This window comes from Oncorhynchus tshawytscha, linkage group LG08 (genome assembly GCF_018296145.1).
Source record: "Oncorhynchus tshawytscha isolate Ot180627B linkage group LG08, Otsh_v2.0, whole genome shotgun sequence".
NCBI lineage: Eukaryota > Metazoa > Chordata > Actinopteri > Salmoniformes > Salmonidae > Oncorhynchus > Oncorhynchus tshawytscha.
This window is the reverse complement of record NC_056436.1, coordinates 82,109,452-82,129,562: the sequence shown is the minus strand read 5'-3', so window position 1 is coordinate 82,129,562 and position 20,111 is coordinate 82,109,452. Positions and strand designations below refer to the sequence as shown.

Genomic DNA, 20,111 nt, shown 5'->3' with positions numbered 1-20,111 from the left:
CATTTTTGGATTGAAGTGTGCATCGTCTTGAAGATTTGACCAAAATAGGATCCTCTCTCTCTCTCTCTTTACTGTGGCCCAAAATAGGATCCTCTCTCTCTCCCTCTCTCTCTTTACTGTGGCCCTAAATATCATCCTCTCTCTCTCTCTTTACTGTGGCTATAAGAGACAAAGTAGAGTCGCAATTCAACAGCTCAGACACAAGAGGTATGTGGCAGGGTCTGCAGTCAATCACAGACTACAAAAAGAAAACCAGCCTTGTCGCAGACCAGGATGTCTTGCTCCCAGACAGACTAAACAACTTCTTTGCTCGCTTTGAGGACAATACAGTGCCACTGACACGGCCCACTACGAAAACCTGCGGACTCTCCTTCACTGCAGCCGACGTGAGTAAAACATTTAAACGTGTTAACCCTCGCAAGGCTGCAGGCCCAGACGGCATCCCCAGCCGCGTCCTCAGAGCAGGCACAGACCAGCTGGCTGGTGTGTTTACAGACATATTCAATCAATCCCTATCCCAGTCTGCTGTCCCCACATGCTTCAAGAGGGCCACCATTGTTCCTGTTCCCAAGAAAGCTAAGGTAACTGAGCTAAATGACTATTGCCCCGTAGCACTCACTTCCGTCATCATTAAGTGCTTTGAGTGACTAGTCAAGGACCATATCACCTCCACCCTACCTGACACCCTAGACCCACTCCAATGTGCTTACCACCCCAATAGGTCCACAGACGACCAAATCGCAACCACACTGCCCTAACCCATCTGGACAAGAGGAATACCTATTTGAGAATGCTGTTCATCGACTACAGCTCAGCATTTAACACCATAGTACCCTCCAAATTCGTCATCAAGCTCGAGACCCTGGGTCTCGACCCCGCCCTGTACGGTCTGACGGGCCGCCCCCAGGTGAGGGTAGGTAACAACATCTCCACCCCGCTGATCCTCAACACTGGGGCCCCACAAGGGTGCGTTCTGAGCCCTCTCCTGTACTCCCTGTTCACCCATGACTGCGTGGCCATGCACGCCTCCAACTCAATCATCAACTTTGCGGACAACACTACAGTGGTAGGTTTGATTACCAACAACGAAGAGAGAGCCTACAGGGAGGAGGTGAGGGCCCTCGGAGTGTGATGTCAGGAAAATAACCTCACACTCAACGTCAACAAAACAAAGGAGATGATTGTGGACTTCAGGAAACAGCAGAGGGAACAGCCCCCTATCCACATCGACGAGACAGTAGTGGAGAGGGTAGTCAATTTTAAGTGACTCTGCGTACACATCACGGACAAACTGAATTGGTCCACCCACACAGACAGCGTCGTGAAGAAGGCGCAGTAGCGCCTCTTCAACCTCAGGAGGCTGAAGAAATTCGGCGTGTCACCAAAAGCACTCACAAACTTTTACAGATGCACAATCGAGAGCATCCTGGTGGGCTGTATCACCGCCTGGTACGGCAACTGCTCCGCCCACAACCGTAAGGCTCTCCAGAGGGTAGAGAGGTCTGCACAACGCACCACCGGGGGCAACTACCTGCTCTCCAGGACACCTACACCACCCGATGTCACAGGAAGGCCAAAAAGATCATCAAGGACATCAACCACCCGGGCCACTGCCTGTTCACCCTGCTATCATCCAGAAGGCGAGGTCAGTACAGGTGCATCAAAGCTGGGACCGAGAGACTGAAAAACAGCTTCTATCTCAAGGCCATCAGACTGTTAAACAGCCACCACTAACATTGAGTGGCTGCTGCCAACATACTGACTCAACTCTAACCACTTTAATAATGGAAATTGATGTAAAAAATGTATCACTAGCCACTTTAAACAATGCCACTTAATATAATGTTTACATACCCTACATTACTCATCTCATATGTATATACTGTACTCAATACCATCTACTGCATCTTGCCTATGCCGTTCTGTACCGTCACTCATTCATATATCTTTATGTACATATTCTTCATTCCTTTACACTTGTGTGTATAAGGTACTAGTTGTGGAATTGTTAGGTTAGATTACTCGTTGGTTGGTTATTACTGCATTGTCGGAACTAGAAGCACAAGCATTTCGCTACACTCGCATTAACATCTGCTAACCATGTGTATGTGACAAATAAAATTTGATTTGGTGTTCTGTAAATACCACTCCTGTATCTGTCTCTATGGAGACACAATGACTGGGAGGTGTTCTGTAAATACCACTCCTGTATCTGTCTCTATGGAGACACTGACACAATGACTGGGAGGTGTTCTGTAAATACCACTCCTGTATCTGTCTCTATGGAGACACAGACACAATGACTGGGAGGTGTTCTGTAAATACCACTCCTGTATCTGTCTCTATGGAGACACACTGACTGGGAGGTGTTCTGTAAATACCACTCCTGTATCTGTCTCTATGGAGACACAATGACTGGGAGGTGTTCTGTAAAAACCACTCCTGTATCTGTCTCTATGGAGACACAATGACTGGGAGGTGTTCTGTAAATACCACTCCTGTATCTGTCTCTATGGAGACACAATGACAATGACTGGGAGGTGTTCTGTAAATACCACTCCTGTATCTGTCTCTATGGAGACACTGACACAATGACTGGGAGGAGTTCTGTAAATACCACTCCTGTATCTGTCTCTATGGAGACACAATGACTGGGAGGTGTTCTGTAAATACCACTCCTGTATCTGTCTCTATGGAGACACAATGACTGGGAGGTGTTCTGTAAATACCACTCCTGTATCTGTCTCTATGGAGACACAATGACTGGGAGGTGTTCTGTAAATACCACTCCTGTATCTGTCTCTATGGAGACACAATGACTGGGAGGTGTTCTGTAAATACCACTCCTGTATCTGTCTCTATGGAGACACAATGACTGGGAGGTGTTCTGTAAATACCACTCCTGTATCTGTCTCTATGGAGACACTGACACAATGACTGGGAGGTGTTCTGTAAATACCACTCCTGTATCTGTCTCTATGGAGACACAATGACTGGGAGGTGTTCTGTAAATACCACTCCTGTATCTGTCTCTATGGAGACACTGACACAATGACTGGGAGGTGTTCTGTAAATACCACTCCTGTATCTGTCTCTATGGAGACACTGACACAATGACTGGGAGGTGTTCTGTAAATACCACTCCTGTATCTGTCTCTATGGAGACACAATGACTGGGAGGTGTTCTCTAAATACCACTCCTGTATCTGTCTCTATGGAGACACAATGACTGGGAGGTGTTCTGTAAATACCACTCCTGTATCTGTCTCTATGGAGACACTGACACAATGACTGGGAGGTGTTCTGTAAATACCACTCCTGTATCTGTCTCTATGGAGACACTGACACAATGACTGGGAGATGCAGCAGTCACGTTCATTCATGGTGGCAGGTTACAAGACACCATGAATCAGACATCATGAGCCAGGGAGAATTCAATTTAAGGCAGTAAAGCCGACTGATTCTTTGCTCAATCGTGCCTTAATCAAAGTAATCAGTCAGGTAGATCTAGAAGGAACCGATCAGTCAGGTACATCTAGAAGGAACAGATCAGTCAGGTACATCTAGAGGGAACAGATCAGTCGGGTACATCTAGAGGGAACAGATCAGTCGGGTACATCTAGAGGGAACAGATCAGTCGGGTACATCTAGAGGGAACAGATCAGTCAAGGGTACATCTAGAGGGAACAGATCAGTCGGGTACATCTAGAGGGAACAGATCAGTCGGGTACATCTAGAGGGAACAGATCAGTCGGGTACATCTAGAGGGAACAGATCAGTCGGGTACATCTAGAGGGAACAGATCAGTCAGGTACATCTAGAGGGAACAGATCAGTCGGGTACATCTAGAGGGAACAGATCAGTCGGGTACATCTAGAGGGAACAGATCAGTCGGGTACATCTAGAGGGAACAGATCAGTCGGGTACATCTAGAGGGAACAGATCAGTCGGGTACATCTAGAGGGAACAGATCAGTCGGGTACATCTAGAGGGAACAGATCAGTCGGGTACATCTAGAGGGAACAGATCAGTCGGGTACATCTAGAGGGAACAGATCAGTCGGGTACATCTAGAGGAACAGATCAGTCGGGTACATCTAGAGGGAACAGATCAGTCGGGTAGATATAGAAGGAACAGATTGAACAGGTCAGAGGGAGGCAGCATGAAAGAGAGTTGACCAGTGAAGCTGTTAGGAGGCGTGGCTCACGACCAATTCCACTGTGCTCTCGGAGCTGCTCTCAGCGGTCAGTAGGGCCGGCATTGCAGGATAGGATAGTGGCCACGCACACACACACCTATAAATAAACACACACACACACCCCTAACCACCTGGCTCAAATGACAGGAAGCTGTGCCAATAGGTCACTCTGTTTCATCCACCTGGACATCTAAACCTGGATACCTTCTGTTCTGACTATCTATAGACTGAAAGGAGACGCTCTTTAACTTTGTCACGATGGAAAACAACAACAGGCAGTTCCGTACATCTGAATGTTTGTCTGAGCTGGAGTATCAGTACCCTGTTTGTCTGAGCTGGAGTATCAGTACCCTGTTTGTCTGAGCTGGAGTATCAGTACCCTGTTTGTCTGAGCTGGAGTATCAGTACCCTGTTTGTCTGAGCTGGAGTATCAGTACCCTGTTTGTCTGAGCTGGAGTATCAGTACCCTGTTTGTCTGAGCTGGAGTATCAGTACCCTGTTTGTCTGAGCTGGAGTATCAGTACCCCGTTTGTCTGAGCTGGAGTATCAGTACCCTGTTTGTCTGAGCTGGAGTATCAGTACCCCGTTTGTCTGAGCTGGAGTATCAGTACCCCGTTTGTCTGAGCTGGAGTATCAGTACCCCGTTTGTCTGAGCTGGAGTATCAGTACCCCGTTTGTCTGAGCTGGAGTATCAGTACCCCGTTTGTCTGAGCTGGAGTATCAGTACCCCGTTTGTCTGAGCTGGAGTATCAGTACCCCGTTTGTCTGAGCTGGAGTATCAGTACCCCGTTTGTCTGAGCTGGAGTATCAGTACCCCGTTTGTCTGAGCTGGAGTATCAGTACCCCGTTTGTCTGAGCTGGAGTATCAGTACCCCGTTTGTCTGAGCTGGAGTATCAGTACCCCGTTTGTCTGAGCTGGAGTATCAGTACCCCGTTTGTCTGAGCTGGAGTATCAGTACCCCGTTTGTCTGAGCTGGAGTATCAGTACCCCGTTTGTCTGAGCTGGAGTATCAGTACCCCGTTTGTCTGAGCTGGAGTATCAGTACCCCGTGTGTCTGAGCTGGAGTATCAGTACCCCGTGTGTCTGAGCTGGAGTATCAGTACCCCGTTTGTCTGAGCTGGAGTATCAGTACCCCGTTTGTCTGAGCTGGAGTATCAGTACCCCGTTTGTCTGAGCTGGAGTATCAGTACCCCGTTTGTCTGAGCTGGAGTATCAGTACCCCGTTTGTCTGAGCTGGAGTATCAGTACCCCGTTTGTCTGAGCTGGAGTATCAGTACCCTGTTTGTCTGAGCTGGAGTATCAGTACCCCGTTTGTCTGAGCTGGAGTATCAGTACCCCGTGTGTCTGAGCTGGAGTATCAGTACCCCGTGTGTCTGAGCTGGAGTATCAGTACCCTGTTCCTCAATGAGCTGACTAATCAGTGGCATTGATTGGATGTTAACTGGATCTAGCCAGGTCAGCAGGTCAGCAGGTCATGAACCTGTAGTAAAGGGTTAGACAATGATGAGCCATTTGTTACAGGGACTCATTTATATCAGACTACATTACTGTCTTACGGGGGCTCATTCATATCAGACTACATTACTGTCTTACGGGGCTCATTCATATCAGACTACTCTCATACAGGGGCTCATTCATATCAGACTACTCTCATTCATATCAGACTACTCTCATACAGGGGCTCATTCATATCAGACTACTCTCATACAGGGCTCATTCATATCAGACTACATTACTGTCTTACAGGGGCTCATTCATATCAGACTACTCTCATTCATATCAGACTACTCTCATACAGGTGCTCATTCATATCAGACTACTCTCATACAGGTGCTCATTCATATCAGACTACTCTCATACAGGGGCTCATTCATATCAGACTACATTACTGTCTTACAGGGGCTCATTCATATCAGACTACTCTCATACAAGGGCTCATTCATATCAGACTACTCTCATTCATATCAGACTACTCTCATACAGGGGCTCATTCATATCAGACTACTCTCATAACAGGGGCTCACTCCCAACTTGAATTGCAGCCATCAAAAGGCATACGATTGTAACTACCGTCTCGGTTTCTGTTTCTACATGATGTATTATTGTCAAAATGCTGTGCTGTTTGACTATTACTTACTACTACTGATTACGTAATAATTAGCCCTACTCATTAATGAATATGATGTCTCCTCAGGAACTTGAAATGCAGTCATCAATAAAATCATGGTGGTTGTGTGTGTCAGCCTTTGCTGTGACTTTAACCTCTCTCTCTCTCTTTCTCTGTGTCTCTCTCTCTCTCTGTGTCTCTCTCTGTGTCTCTCTCTGTGTGTCTCTCTCTCTCTGTCCCCCTCTCTCTCTCTGTCCCCCTCTCTCTCTCTGTCCCCCTCTCTGTGTGTGTCTCTCTCTTTCTGTGTGTTTCTCTCTCTCTCTGTGTCTCTCTCTCTGTGTGTGTCCCCCTCTCTCTCTCTGTGTGTGTGTTCTCTCTCTCTGTGTTTCTCTCTGTCACGCCCTCTCTCTGTCTCCTCTCTGTTTCTCTCTCTCTCTCTGTGTGTCTCTCTGTCCCCTCTCTCTCTCTGTGTGTGTCTCTCTGTGTCTCTCTCTCTCTCTGTTTCTCTCTCGCGCTCTCTCTCTCTGTCTCTCTCTCTCTCCAGGATGTATCAGATTGTAAAGCTTCTCTACTGTTTCGGTATCTACATCACCTTTGCCCTTCAGTTCTACGTGCCAGCTGCGATCCTGATTCCTCCTGTGTTGTCCCGCTTCTCAGAGAGATGGGAACTGACGGTTGATCTCCTGATCCGCACTGCGCTCGTAGTCTTCACCTGTGAGTATGACGTCTATCTTTCTGTCTGACGCCCCCAGGGCAGTCTACCTTCCCCTCAGTGTGTAGTATTGCATCTGGCTAGACTCTGAAAACATCACTTCACCTGTAAATCTGACTGAAGTCTCAAGCGCCTAGGCCGGGGGTAGGCAACTAGGCTCAGCCGCAGGCCAAATTTTGTTATAATAGTTTGTACACTGCAAATTGACCACAAGTCTCAATTTGGTATTTGTCCCATTTTGTGAATTCTTGGTTGGTGAGCAGACCCCAGACCTCACAACCATAAAGGGCAATGGGTTCTATAACTGATTCAAACATTTTTAGCCAGATACTCATTGGTATGTTGAATTTTATGTTCATCAAATTTTATTTGTCACTGTCAGCGTTGTGTGTGTGTGTATAGGTGGCAGGGAAGTCAGGCGCAGGAGAGTCAAAATGAAGTGTAAATGTCTTTTAATAAATGTCCATGGAACATGCTCCATAACACTAAATACATACATGAACAAACATGGGTACGAGGACCCGTCGCGCACCAACACAACAAATAAACAACACTGACAATAAAACAGAGGGTTAAATACACAACAGGTAATGAATGGGATTGAAAACAGGCGTGTGTGGGAAGACGAGACAAAACCAATGGAAAATGAAAAATGGATCGATGATGGCTAGAAGGCCGGTGACGTCGACCGTCGAGCACCGCCCGAACAAGGAGAGCAAGGAGATCTAGAATGACAGTCACATACACATGGTTAGCAGATGTGAGTGTAGCGAAATGCTTGTGCTTCTAGTTCCGACCGTGCAGTCATATCTAACAAGTAATCTAACAATTTCACAACAACTACCTTATACACACAAGTGTAAAGGAATGAATAAGAATATGTACATAATGGATATATGATTGAGCGATGGCCGAACGGCATAGGCAAGATGCAGTAGATGATAGAGTACAGTATATACACATGGGGCGGCAGGGTAGCCTAGTGGTTAGAGCGTTGGACTAGTAACCGGAAGGTTGCAAGTTCAAACCCCCGAGCTGACAATCTGTTGTTCTGCCGCTGAACAGTCAGTTAACCCACTGTTCCTAGACCAGTTAACCCACTGTTCCTAGGCTGTCATTGAAAATAAGAATTTGTTCTTAATTTGTTCTTGCCTAGTTAAATAAAGGTACTATAGGTAGAATTAAAAAATATATATACATATGAGATAAGTAATGTATGGTATGTAAACATTATATAAAGTGGCATTGTTTAAAGTGGCTAGTGATACATTTATTACATACATTTTTCCATTATTAAAATGGCTGGAGTTGAGTCAGTATGTTGGCAGCAATGTTAGTGGTGGCTGTTTTGACAGTCTGATGGCCTTGAGATAGAAGCTGTTTTTCAGTCTCTCGGTCCCCGCTTTGAGGCACCTGTACTGACCTTGCCTTCTGTAGGATAGCGGGGTGAACAGGCACTAGCTCGGGTGGTTGTTCCTTGATGATCTTTATGGCCTTCCTGTGACATTGGGTGGTGTAGGTGTCCTGGAGTGCAGGTAGTTTGCCCCCGGTGATGCGTTGTGCAGACCTCACTACCCTCTGGAGAGCCTTACTGTTGTGGGCGGAGCAGTTGCCGTACCAGGCAGTGATACGGCCCGACAGGATGCTCTCGATTGTGCATCTGTAAAAGTTTGAGGGTCTTCGGTGACAAGCCAAATTTCTTCAGCCTCCTGAGGTTGAAGAGGCGCTGCTGCGTCTTCTTCACCATGCTCTCTGTGTGGGTGGACCATTTCAGTTTGTGCGTGATGTGTATGCCGAGGAACTTAACTTTCCAGCTTCTCCACTACTGTCCCGTCGATGTGGATAGGGGGGTGCTCCCTCTGCTCTGTTTCCTGAAGTCCACGATCATCTGTTTTGTTGACGTTGAGTGTGAGGTTATTTTCCTGACACCACACTCGCAGAGCCTTCACTTCCTCCCTGTAGGCCGTCTCCTCGTTGTTGGTAATCAAGCCTACCACTGTAGTGTCGTCTGCTAACTTGATGATTGAGTTGGAGAAGTGCATGGCCACGCAGTCATGGGTGAACAGGGAGTACAGGAGAGGGCTGAGATCGCACCCTTCTGGGGACCCAGTGTTGAGGATCAGCGGGGTGGAGATGTTGTTTCCTACCCTCACCACCTGGGGGCGGCCCGTCAGGAAGTCCAGGACCCAGTTGCACAGGGCGGGGTCGAGACCCAGGGTCTCGAGCTTGATGACGAGTTTGGAGGGTACTATGGTGTTAAATGCTGAGCTGTAGTCGATGAATAGCATTCTTACATAGGTATTCCTCTTGTCCAGATGGTTTAGGGCAGTGTGCATTGTGGTTGCGTCGTCTGTGGACCTATTGGGGCGGTAAGCAAATTGGAGTGGGTCTAGGGTGTCAGGTAGGGTTGAGGTGATATGTTCCTTGAGTCTCTCAAAGCACTTCATGATGACTGAAGTGAGTGCTACGGCGCGATAGTCATTTAGAACAGTTACCTTAACTTTCTTGGGAACAGGAACAATGGTGGCCCTCTTGAAGCATGTGGGAACAGCAGACTGGGATAAGGATCCTTTTGATGGCATAGAATGCTTTTCTTGCCTTGTCTCTCAAATCGTCCACAGCTTTGTGGAAGTTACCTGTGGTGTTGATATTTTGGCGGAGGTATGTATAGTTTTTTGTGTGCTGTAGGGCAACAGTGTCTAGATGGAATTTGTATTTGTGGTCCTGGGAACTGGACCTTTTTTGGAACACTATATTTTTTTGTCTTATTGAGATTTACTGCCAGTGCCCGGTTCTGACAGAATCTGTGCAGAAGATCTAGGTGCTGCTGTAGGCCCTCCTTGGTTTGTGACAGAAGCACCAGATCATCAGCAAACAGTAGACATTTCACTTCAGATTCTAGTAGGGTGAAGCCAGGTGCTGCAGACTGTTCTAGTGCCCGCGCCAATTTTGTTGATATATATATGGTGAAGAGGGTGGGGCTTAAGCTGCATTCCTGCCCACACCCGCCCGCCCGACTACCATCACCATCCTGGATGGTTCCGACCTAGAATATGTGGACATCTATAAGTACCTAGGTGTCTGGCTAGACTGTAAACTCTCCTTCCAGACTCATATTAAACATCTCCAATCCAAAATCAAATCTAGAATCTGCTTTCTATTTCGCAACAATGCCTCCTTCACTCACGCCGCCAAACTTACCCTAGTAAAACTGACTATCCAACCGATCCTCGACTTCGGCGATGTCATCTACAAAAATAGCTTCCATCTCTCTACTCAGACTGCATCCAGTTTGCTATCACAGTGCCATCCGTTTTGTTACCAAATCACCTTATACCACCCACCACTGCGACCTGTATGCTCTAGTCGACTGGCCCTCGCTACATATTCGTCGCCAGACCCACTGGCTCCAGGTCATCTATAAGTCTATGCTAGGTAAAGCTCCGCCTTATCTCAGTTCACTGGTCACGATAACAACACTCGTAGCAAATGTTCCAGCAGGTGTATCTCACTGATAATCCCCAAAGCCAACACCTCATTTGGCCGCATTTCCTTCCAGTTCTCTGCTGCCAGTGACTGGAACGAATTGCAAATATCGCTGAAGTTGGAGACTTTTATTTCCCTCACCAACTTTAAACATCAACTATCTGAGCAGCTAACCGATCGCTGCAGCTGTACATAGTCCATCTGTAAATAGCCCAACCAATCTACCTACCTCATCCCCATACTGTTTTTATTTTCTTTACTTTGCTGCTCTTTTGCACACCAGTATCTCTACCTGCATATCATCATCTGCTCATTTATCACTCCAGTGTTAATCTGCTGAATTGTAATTATTCGCTTCTATGGCCTATTTATTGCCTTACCTCCTCATGCCTTTTGCACACACTGTATATAGACATTATTTTTCTACTATGTTATTGACTTGTTTATTGTTCAGACATTATTTTTTCTACTGTGTCATTGACTTGTTTATTGTTTTATTGGCTTGTTTATTGTTTACTCCATGTGTAACTGTGTTGTCTGTGTCACACTGCTTTGCTTGATCTTGGCCAGGTTGCAGTTGTAAATTAGAACTTGTTCTCAACTAGCCTACCTGGTTAAATAAAGGTGAAATAAAGAATACAATTTTAAAAAACACGGCCCTGTGGGAAGAAATGTGCCTATTTTAACCGCACACTTGTTGTTTGTGTTCATGGATTTTATAATGTTGTATGTTTTTCCCCCAACACCACTTCCCATCAATTTGTATAGCAGACCCTCATGCCAAATTGAGTCGAAGGCTTTTTTGAAATCAACAAAGCATGAGAAGACTTTGCCTTTGTTTTGGTTTGTTTATTTGTCAATTAGGGTGTGCAGTGTGAATACGTGGTCTGTTGTATGGTAATTTGGTAAAAAGCCAATTTGACATTTGCTCAGTACATTGTTTTCATTGAGGAAATGTACGGGTCTGCTGTTAATGATAATGCAGAGGTTGCTGTTGATGCATATCCCACGGTAGTTATTGGGGTCAAATGTGTCTCTTTCTCTCTGTGTCTCTTTCGCTCTCTCTCTCTGTGTGTGTGTGTGTGTCTCATTTTAAATTCAATTTGCTTTATTGGCATGACGTAACAATGTACATATTGGCAAAGTTTTCTTTGGATTTTTACAATATTAAGATAATCAAAATTGTCAATGGGACAACAGTAACAACATTAACCAAGGGTCAAAATAACCATACATTGAACAATAACAATAAGCATACAGTAGAGTATATGTGCAGGTTGATTGGTCTGTCAGACACTGTCCCTCATATTATGACAGGCAGCAATGTAGTGTGCTGCCAACCCACAGCTCTCTGCGTCCTCCCCCAACAGGAGGGGTAGCCTATTCTCATCAGAGAGGTCTCTGTCTCGTCTCTCTCTGTGTGTCTCTCTCTGCTCTCTCTGTCTGTGTCTCTCTCTGTGTGTCTGTCTCTCTGTGGCTCGTCTCTCTGTCTCTCTCTCTCTCTCTCTGTCTCTGCCTTACTGTCTTCTGTCTCTCTCTCTGTCTCTCTCTGCCTTACTGTTTCTGTCTCTGTCTCTGTCTGTCTCTCTGTCTCTCTGCCTTACATTTCTCTGTCTGTCTGTCTCTCTCTCTCTGTCTCTCTCTGCCTTACATTTCTTGTCTCTGTCTGTCTCTGTCTGTCTGTCTGTCTGTCTCTCTCTCTCTCTCTCTGCCTTACATTTCTGTCTGTCTGTCTCTGTGTCTGTCTCTCTCTCTCTCTCTCTCTCTCTCTCTCTCTCTCTCTCTGCCTTACATTTGTCTCTCTCTCTCTGTGTCTGTCTCTGTCTCTCTCTCTCTCTGCCTTACATTTCTCTGTCTCTCTCTCTCTCTCTCTCTGTCTGTCTCTCTCTCTCTCTCTGTCTGTCTCTCTCTCTGCCTTACATTTCTCTGTGAAACACTGACAATTTCTGTTTCACTCTCTCTGTTGCTCTCTCTTTTCTCTCGGTGGCATCTCTTGTAAAAGAGCCTTGAGTTTCCGATTCCTCTTGTTAATAGCCATGCAATTGGTAGAATGGCAGAAAGTTATGTGAGGTATAGTGGTGGTGAAGGGAGAATGGCAGAAGGTTATGTGAGGTATAGTGGTGGTGAAGGGAGAATGGCAGAAGGTTATGTGAGGTATAGTGGTGGTGAAGGGAGAATGGCAGAAGGTTATGTGAGGTATGGTGAAGGTTATGGTGAATGTGGTGTAGTCCCAGTTCATTTGTCCTTAATGAGAGAGGACTTTTTCAAACAGCATTGTAACCATTGCAGCATGGCTCCTAGGAGCTGAGAGGCCACTTGTTGAATTTCCCAACCAATATCTGGGGGGGAAATGGTGTAATTAAAAAAATCTGTGAAATTGCGTAATTGAAAATGTCTTCGCTGCTATATATGTTGCTTCTCGTGATGTTTTGTTGTCTCTACCTTACTGCCCTTTGTGCTGTTGTCTGTGCCTAACATGTTTGTACCATGGTGTGCTGCTACCATGTTGTGCCGCTACCATGTTGTGCCGCTACCATGTTGTCCTGCTACCATGTTTTGCCGCTACCATGTTGTCCTGCTACCATGTTGTAGTCATGTTGATGTTGCTACCGTGTTGTAGTCATGTTGATGTTGTAGTCATGTTGATGTTGCTACCGTGTTGTAGTCATGTTGATGTTGCTACCGTGTTGTAGTCATGTTGATGTTGTAGTCATGTTGATGTTGCTACCGTGTTGTAGTCATGTTGATGTTGTAGTCATGTTGATGTTGCTACCGTGTTGTAGTCATGTTGATGTTGCTACCGTGTTGTAGTCATGTTGATGTTGTAGTCTTGTTGATGTTGCTACCGTGTTGTAGTCTTGTTGATGTTGCTACCGTGTTGTAGTCTTGTTGATGTTGCTACCGTGTTGTAGTCTTGTTGATGATGCTACCGTGTTGTAGTCTTGTTGATGATGCTACCGTGTTGTAGTCATGTTGATGTTCATGTTGATGTTGCTACCGTGTTGCAGTCATGTTGTGTTGCTACCGTGTTGTAGTCATGTTGTGTTGCAGTCATGTTGTGTTGCTACCGTGTTGTAGTCATGTTGATGTTGCTACCGTGTTGTAGTCATGTTGTCTTTAGGTCTCTCTTTATGTAGTGTTGTGGTGGTGTCTCTCTTGTCGTGGTGTGTTTTTGTCCTATATTTTTTATTTTTCAGTCCCAGCAGTAGGTAGGCCGTCATTGTAAATAAGAATTTTGTTCTTATTGACTCGCCTAGTTATATACAAAAAAAAATAACACTCTGTCTGCATGTAATACTGTTGAGACTGAAAATCAGTTGCTTGGTGTGAGATCTGGGATTGATACTTAGTCAGCTGACCTAGAATCTCTGACTCAGAGTAGTCATCTATAGAAGTAGTTGTTTAGTGAAGTGACCATCAGACTAACTTCAGACTCTTACTCCTTGTGTTGTATGTGGATCAGAGTTCCTCAAACGGTCACTGGTCCGTTCTTAGCATGATGCTTTGAAATATCCTTCATTCTGGCTCAAATCAAAATAAATTTGATTTGTCACATTGCGCTGAATACAACCTTACTGCTTAATGCTTACTTACAAGCCCTTAACTCTATTTCTTGAACTGCATTGTTGGTTAAGAAAATATTTAGAAAATAAACTAAAGTTTAAAAAATATATAAACAAGGCCTATATGCAGGGGGTACCGGTACTGAGTCAATGTGCAGGGTTACAGGTTAGTTGAGGTAATTTGTAAATGTAGGTAGGGGTAAAGTAACTATGCATAGATAATAAACAGCGAGTAGCAGCAGTGTAAAAACAAAGAGGGGGGGGGGTGTCAATGTAAATTATACGGGTGGCCAGTTGATGAATTGTTCAACAGTCTTATGGATTGGGGGTAGAAGCTGTTAAGGAGCCTTTTGGTCCTAGACTTGGCGCTCCGGTACCACTTGCCTCAAGGTAGCAGAGAGAACAGTCTATGGGTGACTTGGGTGACTGGAGTCTTTTACAATTTTTTGGGGCCTTCCTCTTGACACCGCCTAGTATATAGGTCCTGGATGGCAGGAAGCTTGGCCCCAGGGATGTACTGGGCCGAACACACTACCCTCTGTAGCGCCTTACGGTCAGATACCAGACAGTTGCCATACCAGTTGTTGATGCAACCATGCTCTTGATGGTGCAGCTGTAGAACCTTTTGAGGATTTGGGGACCCATGCCAAATGTTTTCAGTATCCTGAGAGGGAAAAGGTGTTGTCGTGCCCTCTTCACAACTGTCTTGGTGTGTTTGGACCATGGTAGTTTGTTGGTGATGTGGACACCAAGGAATTTAAAACTCTTGACCCGCTCCACTTCAGCCCCATCGATGTTAATGGGGGGTCTGTTTGGAGGCCGTTGGTGAACAGGATCCAGTTGCAGAGGGAGGTGTTTAGTCCCAGGGTCCTTAGCTTTGTGATGAGCTTTGTTGCACTATGGTGTTGAACGCTGAGCTGTAGTCAATGAACAGCATTCTAAAGGAACATATAGGTGTTCCTTTTGTCCAGGTGGGAAAGGGCAGTGTGGAGTGCGATTGAGATTGTTAAGGATCTGTTGGGGCAGAATGCGAATTTGAGTGGATCTGGGAGGATGGTGTTGATGTGAGCCATGAACCAGCCTTTCAATACATTTCTTGGATATAGAGTACTACAGGGCAATAGACATTTAGGCAGGTTACCTTGGCTTTCTTGGGCACAGGGACTATGGTGGTCTTCTTGAAACATTTAGGTATTACAGACTCGGTCAGGGAGAGGTTGAACATATCAGTGAAGACACTTGCCGGTTGGTCCGTGCATGCTCTGAGTACACGCCCTGGCCCCGCGGCCTTGTGACTGTTGACCTGTTTAAAGGTCTTGCTCACATCGGCTATGGAGAGCATGATCACACAGTCGTCCTCAACAGCTGGTGCTCTCATGCATGCTTCAGTGTTGCTTGCCTTTCATCAAACGTCAAGGGCATTTAGGTTGTCTGGTAGACTCGTCACTGGGCGTCACTGGGCAGCTTGCGGCTCGGTTTCCCTTTGTAGAATGTACTGCTGACAAGAACTACAATTTACCAGCTCAACATTTAAATGACCTTTACAACATTGTATAGCTTGAGCCACCACATCAGTGCTTCTTTAAGATTAGGGGACGTCAAACTCCAGACTAGGCTACTTGATCATTTTGAGTTAGTATTCTGAATGGGATAGTTTAAACCTCACCACCATAGTCTAACCTCATTTAGGCATAGTATCCAACCCCCATGTTTGAGGTAGAGTTTGCTACCTAACTCTAAACCTGTGGACATGATAAAGAACACACTGTGATGTCTTGAAGTTTGAGGAGGCAGCAGATTTTCTTTAAATTTCCATTTTGAAATCCCTGAAGAATTGCTCAGTTCGTTTGAAGAGCTGCAACAGCTGTGCCGTTTGATTCAACACACTCATCTTGTATCAGATCATTCCATTCCTCTTGATCCTTCCATACCCCTGAAACATCCCGTCCTCTCTGTCCTTCCATACCCCTGAAACATCCCGTCCTCTCTGTCTTTCCATACCCCTGAAACATCCCGTCCTCTCTGTCCTTCCATACCCCTGAAACATCCCGTCCTCTCTGTCCTTCCATACCCCTGAAACATCCCGTCCTCTCTGTCCTTCCATACCCCTGAAACATCCCGTCCTCTCTGTCCTTCCCCTTCTTTTACTCATCTGCTTTACTGCCAGGTCTTTCTCTCCTCTTGTTGGTTTGATTGTTATTGTATGAAACATGGTATGCAGATGAACTCTGCCCTTAGCTGTCATAATACATATTGATAAGGCACTACGATGGAGTACATGTACAGTATGTGCCACTTTTTGTCTGCGGGACATTTTCTTGATTATTCAGTGTAGCTTCTCGGCTAATTCGAGTGAATGAGCCGATTTGTACGATGTACGGCCAAAACACAAAGACACATTCTCTCCATTGGCTAGCAGTACTTTACATTCAATGGATGGAGTTTTTTTTATATATATATATATAAGGCTTTTGTATAGATCCTTTCACATTGAAAACCAAAAGATCTGTATCCTGGATTCTCTGGAGATGGGCTTGTCTTTGTTGCGCTCTGCAGCTCTCTTTGTCTCATCCCAGAAGTTTGTCTGTATGTTCAATGGAGTTGAGTGGCTGGGTTGACGCGATATTTATTCGGTATAATCTACTTTTATGCTCCCAGTTCTTTTGAGCTTGCAGTCTGCTTCTAACTGGACGACGACGACGACAACAACAAAAGAACACGGATTGTCTTTCTCAGTCGAGGAAAAAAGTGCATGCAATCAGAAATCTCTAGTTGCACTTTTAACTTTCTTGTAAAGGGGCTACAAAACACTGTCAGAAACGTGTTGTAAACTTTCAGAGCAGCCACTGTCCGTTTATGACTACAGTCCATGTAGCTTATTTCAAACAACTTACCAAGTTAATTACAGTGAATGAAATTCAAAACGTATAAAGTTTAGTTATATCCAAGGGTATCATTTAGGGCTGGGAATTGTCAGGTACCTCGCCAATAGCATATTATCACCATAATTATGTTATAATTATGTGAGGATATCATATGTATTGCGATTCTATACTGTGATTTTTTATTGCCATTCGGTGGTCCAAATATATCTGCTGCAGAGGGACGAGTGAGAGCCATGAGAAAACGAGTTTTGATCAGTCATAGAAATAAAAGTGCTGAAAATCAATTGGCGCCCTATTTAATAAGAAGATGGAGAACAAGCTATTCTGTATAATAAATTTAAAAAACACAAAGATATTGTGTGATAAGTGATCTTTCAGATTAAAACAAAGTGGTTCATCACATTTAATGAATGAATGTGAAACGGCGGATGAGGAAGGAAATAATTCCCAGGGTACTAAACCTCTGTGCTGCAGGCCTCAGGATGATGAGGCTAGCGTGTCTGTTGCTGTGTCTCTTGATGGAAACAGGATGTTGCGTGAGCTGCCTCAGACCTCTAACTTGTCTGAGAGGACAGGGGCAGAGAGCCATGACACGCGACCAGAGGGGGTATCCTTGCATCCGGGACCTGGTCGACCAATCTGAGGAGGATAGTGTCCACACACACACACACACACACACACACACAGAGACAGAGAGAGAGACACATGCACCCTGTCACCCCCCTACAGAGCTAGGAAGGGCACACAAACCTAATCCCTCCTCATTTGTCCTCTCTTCTTCCCTCACAAAGAGAAAGTACCCCAAAATCAAAGTGACACCTGGGTTAAAGAACACGGCAGGTCTCTGAGGGTTCAGAGAATGCAGGGAGGAAAGGGTAAAGGTCGCTCCAATGACCTATCTAGTGTGTGTTTTCAGTTCTACTGTGGATGGACATTCCTGTGTTGAGGTTTTTAGTAATAGCAATGCATCTGATCTGATGAAAATTCTATGTTGTGTTGGTTAGGTACTTTTTAAAAGCATTTGCTGTCCGCGTGTTCATTGATGATACTGTGATTAGTGGGTGGCGCTTGTTTGTCCATTTTAGAGAATGTGTCTGCATTTGAAAAACGTGCAGATTGCATGTGACCAGCCTGAACTGATTTTCACCCCTGTGTGGGTGCTCTTCTTCTCTCACTCTCTCAGGCGCTCTCACTCTCTCAGCCATGGTAGCTCTTCTCCTCTGTCTCTCTCAGCCATGGTAGCTCTTCTCCTCTGTCTCTCTCAGCCATGGTAGCTCTTCTCCTCTGTCTCTCTCAGCCATGGTAGCTCTTCTCCTCTGTCTCTCTCAGCCATGGTAGCTCTTCTCCTCTGTCTCTCTCAGCCATGGTAGCTCTTCTCCTCTGTCTCTCTCAGCCATGGTAGCTCTTCTCCTCTGTCTCTCTCAGCCATGGTAGCTCTTCTCCTCTGTCTCTCTCAGCCATGGTAGCTCTTCTCCTCTGTCTCTCTCAGCCATGGTAGCTCTTCTCCTCTGTCTCTCTCAGCCATGGTAGCTCTTCTCCTCTGTCTCTCTCAGCCATGGTAGCTCTTCTCCTCTGTCTCTCTCAGACCATGTTAAGCTGTAACGAGTAGAGTAACTGTAGAAAAGGGAGAGCCCTGTGTTGAGAATAAAGAAACACAAACTAAAAATAGCAAATGAGCCTTTCTTTGAACCTCATTCACAATCTTGCTGCTTCTGCATGACTCTATTATACCCATAGTACCCAAAATTTATACATGCAATTATTTCAATCATGGTTTCACGATAAATGTACATGAACACTGAGCAGCGAACATTTTATGTATTTATCCCTCCCTTTGAGAGATATAAACTGAACAAAAATACACTGCTCAAAAAAATAAAGGGAACACTAAAATAACACATCCTAGATCTGAATGAATTAAATATTCTTATTAAATACTTTTTTCTTTACATAGTTGAATGTGCTGACAACAAAATCACACAAAAATGATCAATGGAAATGAAATTTATCAACCCATGGAGGTCTGGATTTGGAGTCTCACTCAAAATTAAATTGGAAAACCACACAATAGGCTGATCCAACTTTGATGTAATGTCCTTAAAACAAGTCAAAATGAGGCTCAGTAGTGTGTGTGTGTGGCCTCCATGTGCCTGTATGACCTCCCTACAACGCCTGGGCATGCTCCTGATGAGATGGCGGATGGTCTCCTGAGGGATCTCCTCCCAGACCTGGACTAAAGCATCTGCCAACTCCTGGAGAGTCTGTGGTGCAACCTGTTGGTGGATGGAGCGAGACATGATGTCCCAGATGTGCTCAATTGGATTCAGGTCTGGGGAACGGGTGGGCCAGTCCATAGCATCAATGCTTTCCTCTTGCAGGAACTGCTGACACACTCCAGCCACATGAGGTCTAGCATTGTCTTGCATTAGGATGAACCCAGGGCCAACCGCACCAGCATATGGTCTCACAAGGGGTCTGAGGATCTCATCTCGGTACCTAATGGCAGTCAGGCTACCTCTAGCAAGCACATGCGGCCCCCCCAAAGAAATGCCACCCCACACCATGACTGACCCCCACCGCCAAACAGGTCATGCTGGAGGATGTTGCAGGCAGCAGAACGTTCTCCACGGCGTCTCCAGACTCTGTCACATGTGCTCAGTGTGAACCTGCTTTCATCTGTGAAGAGCACAGGGCGCCAGTGGCGAATTTCACTGAGTCGTGGCTGAACGACGACACAAATAATATAGAGCTGGCTGGGTTTACCGTGCATCGGCAGGACAGGACAGCTACGTCTGGTAAGACAAGGGGTTTGGATGTGTGTCTATTTGTCATTAACAGCTGGTGCGCGATGCCTAATATTAAAGAAGTCGCGATGTATTGCACGGCTGAGGTAGTGTGGTCTACAGCTTATCATGAGGTACTCTATCTACCAAGAGAGTTCTCATTTTATTCGTAGCTGTCTATTTACCACCACAGACTGATGCTGGCACTAAGACCACACTCAACCAGCTGTATAAGGCCGTAAGCAAACAAGAAAATGCTCATCCAGAAGTGGCCCTCCAAGTGGCCGGGGACTTTAATGCAGGTAAACTTAAATACATTTGACCTCATTTCTACCAGCATGTCACATGTGCATCCATGGGGAAAAAAACTCTAGAC

The 20,111-nt window shown here is 45.5% G+C and overlaps 1 protein-coding gene across 4 annotated transcripts in view; it reads left to right on the top strand.

Moving 5' to 3' along the window:
• Positions 1-20,111, top strand: part of LOC112255886 (proton-coupled amino acid transporter 1) — a 51,638-nt gene that overhangs the window by 27,436 nt on the left and 4,091 nt on the right. For all 4 annotated transcript variants that reach the window (XM_042326072.1, XM_042326073.1, XM_042326074.1 and 1 more), the window contains one exon: positions 6,851-7,020. In XM_042326072.1, the coding sequence (XP_042182006.1) occupies positions 6,851-7,020 (170 nt within the window). The remainder of the gene's footprint in view (positions 1-6,850; positions 7,021-20,111) is intronic.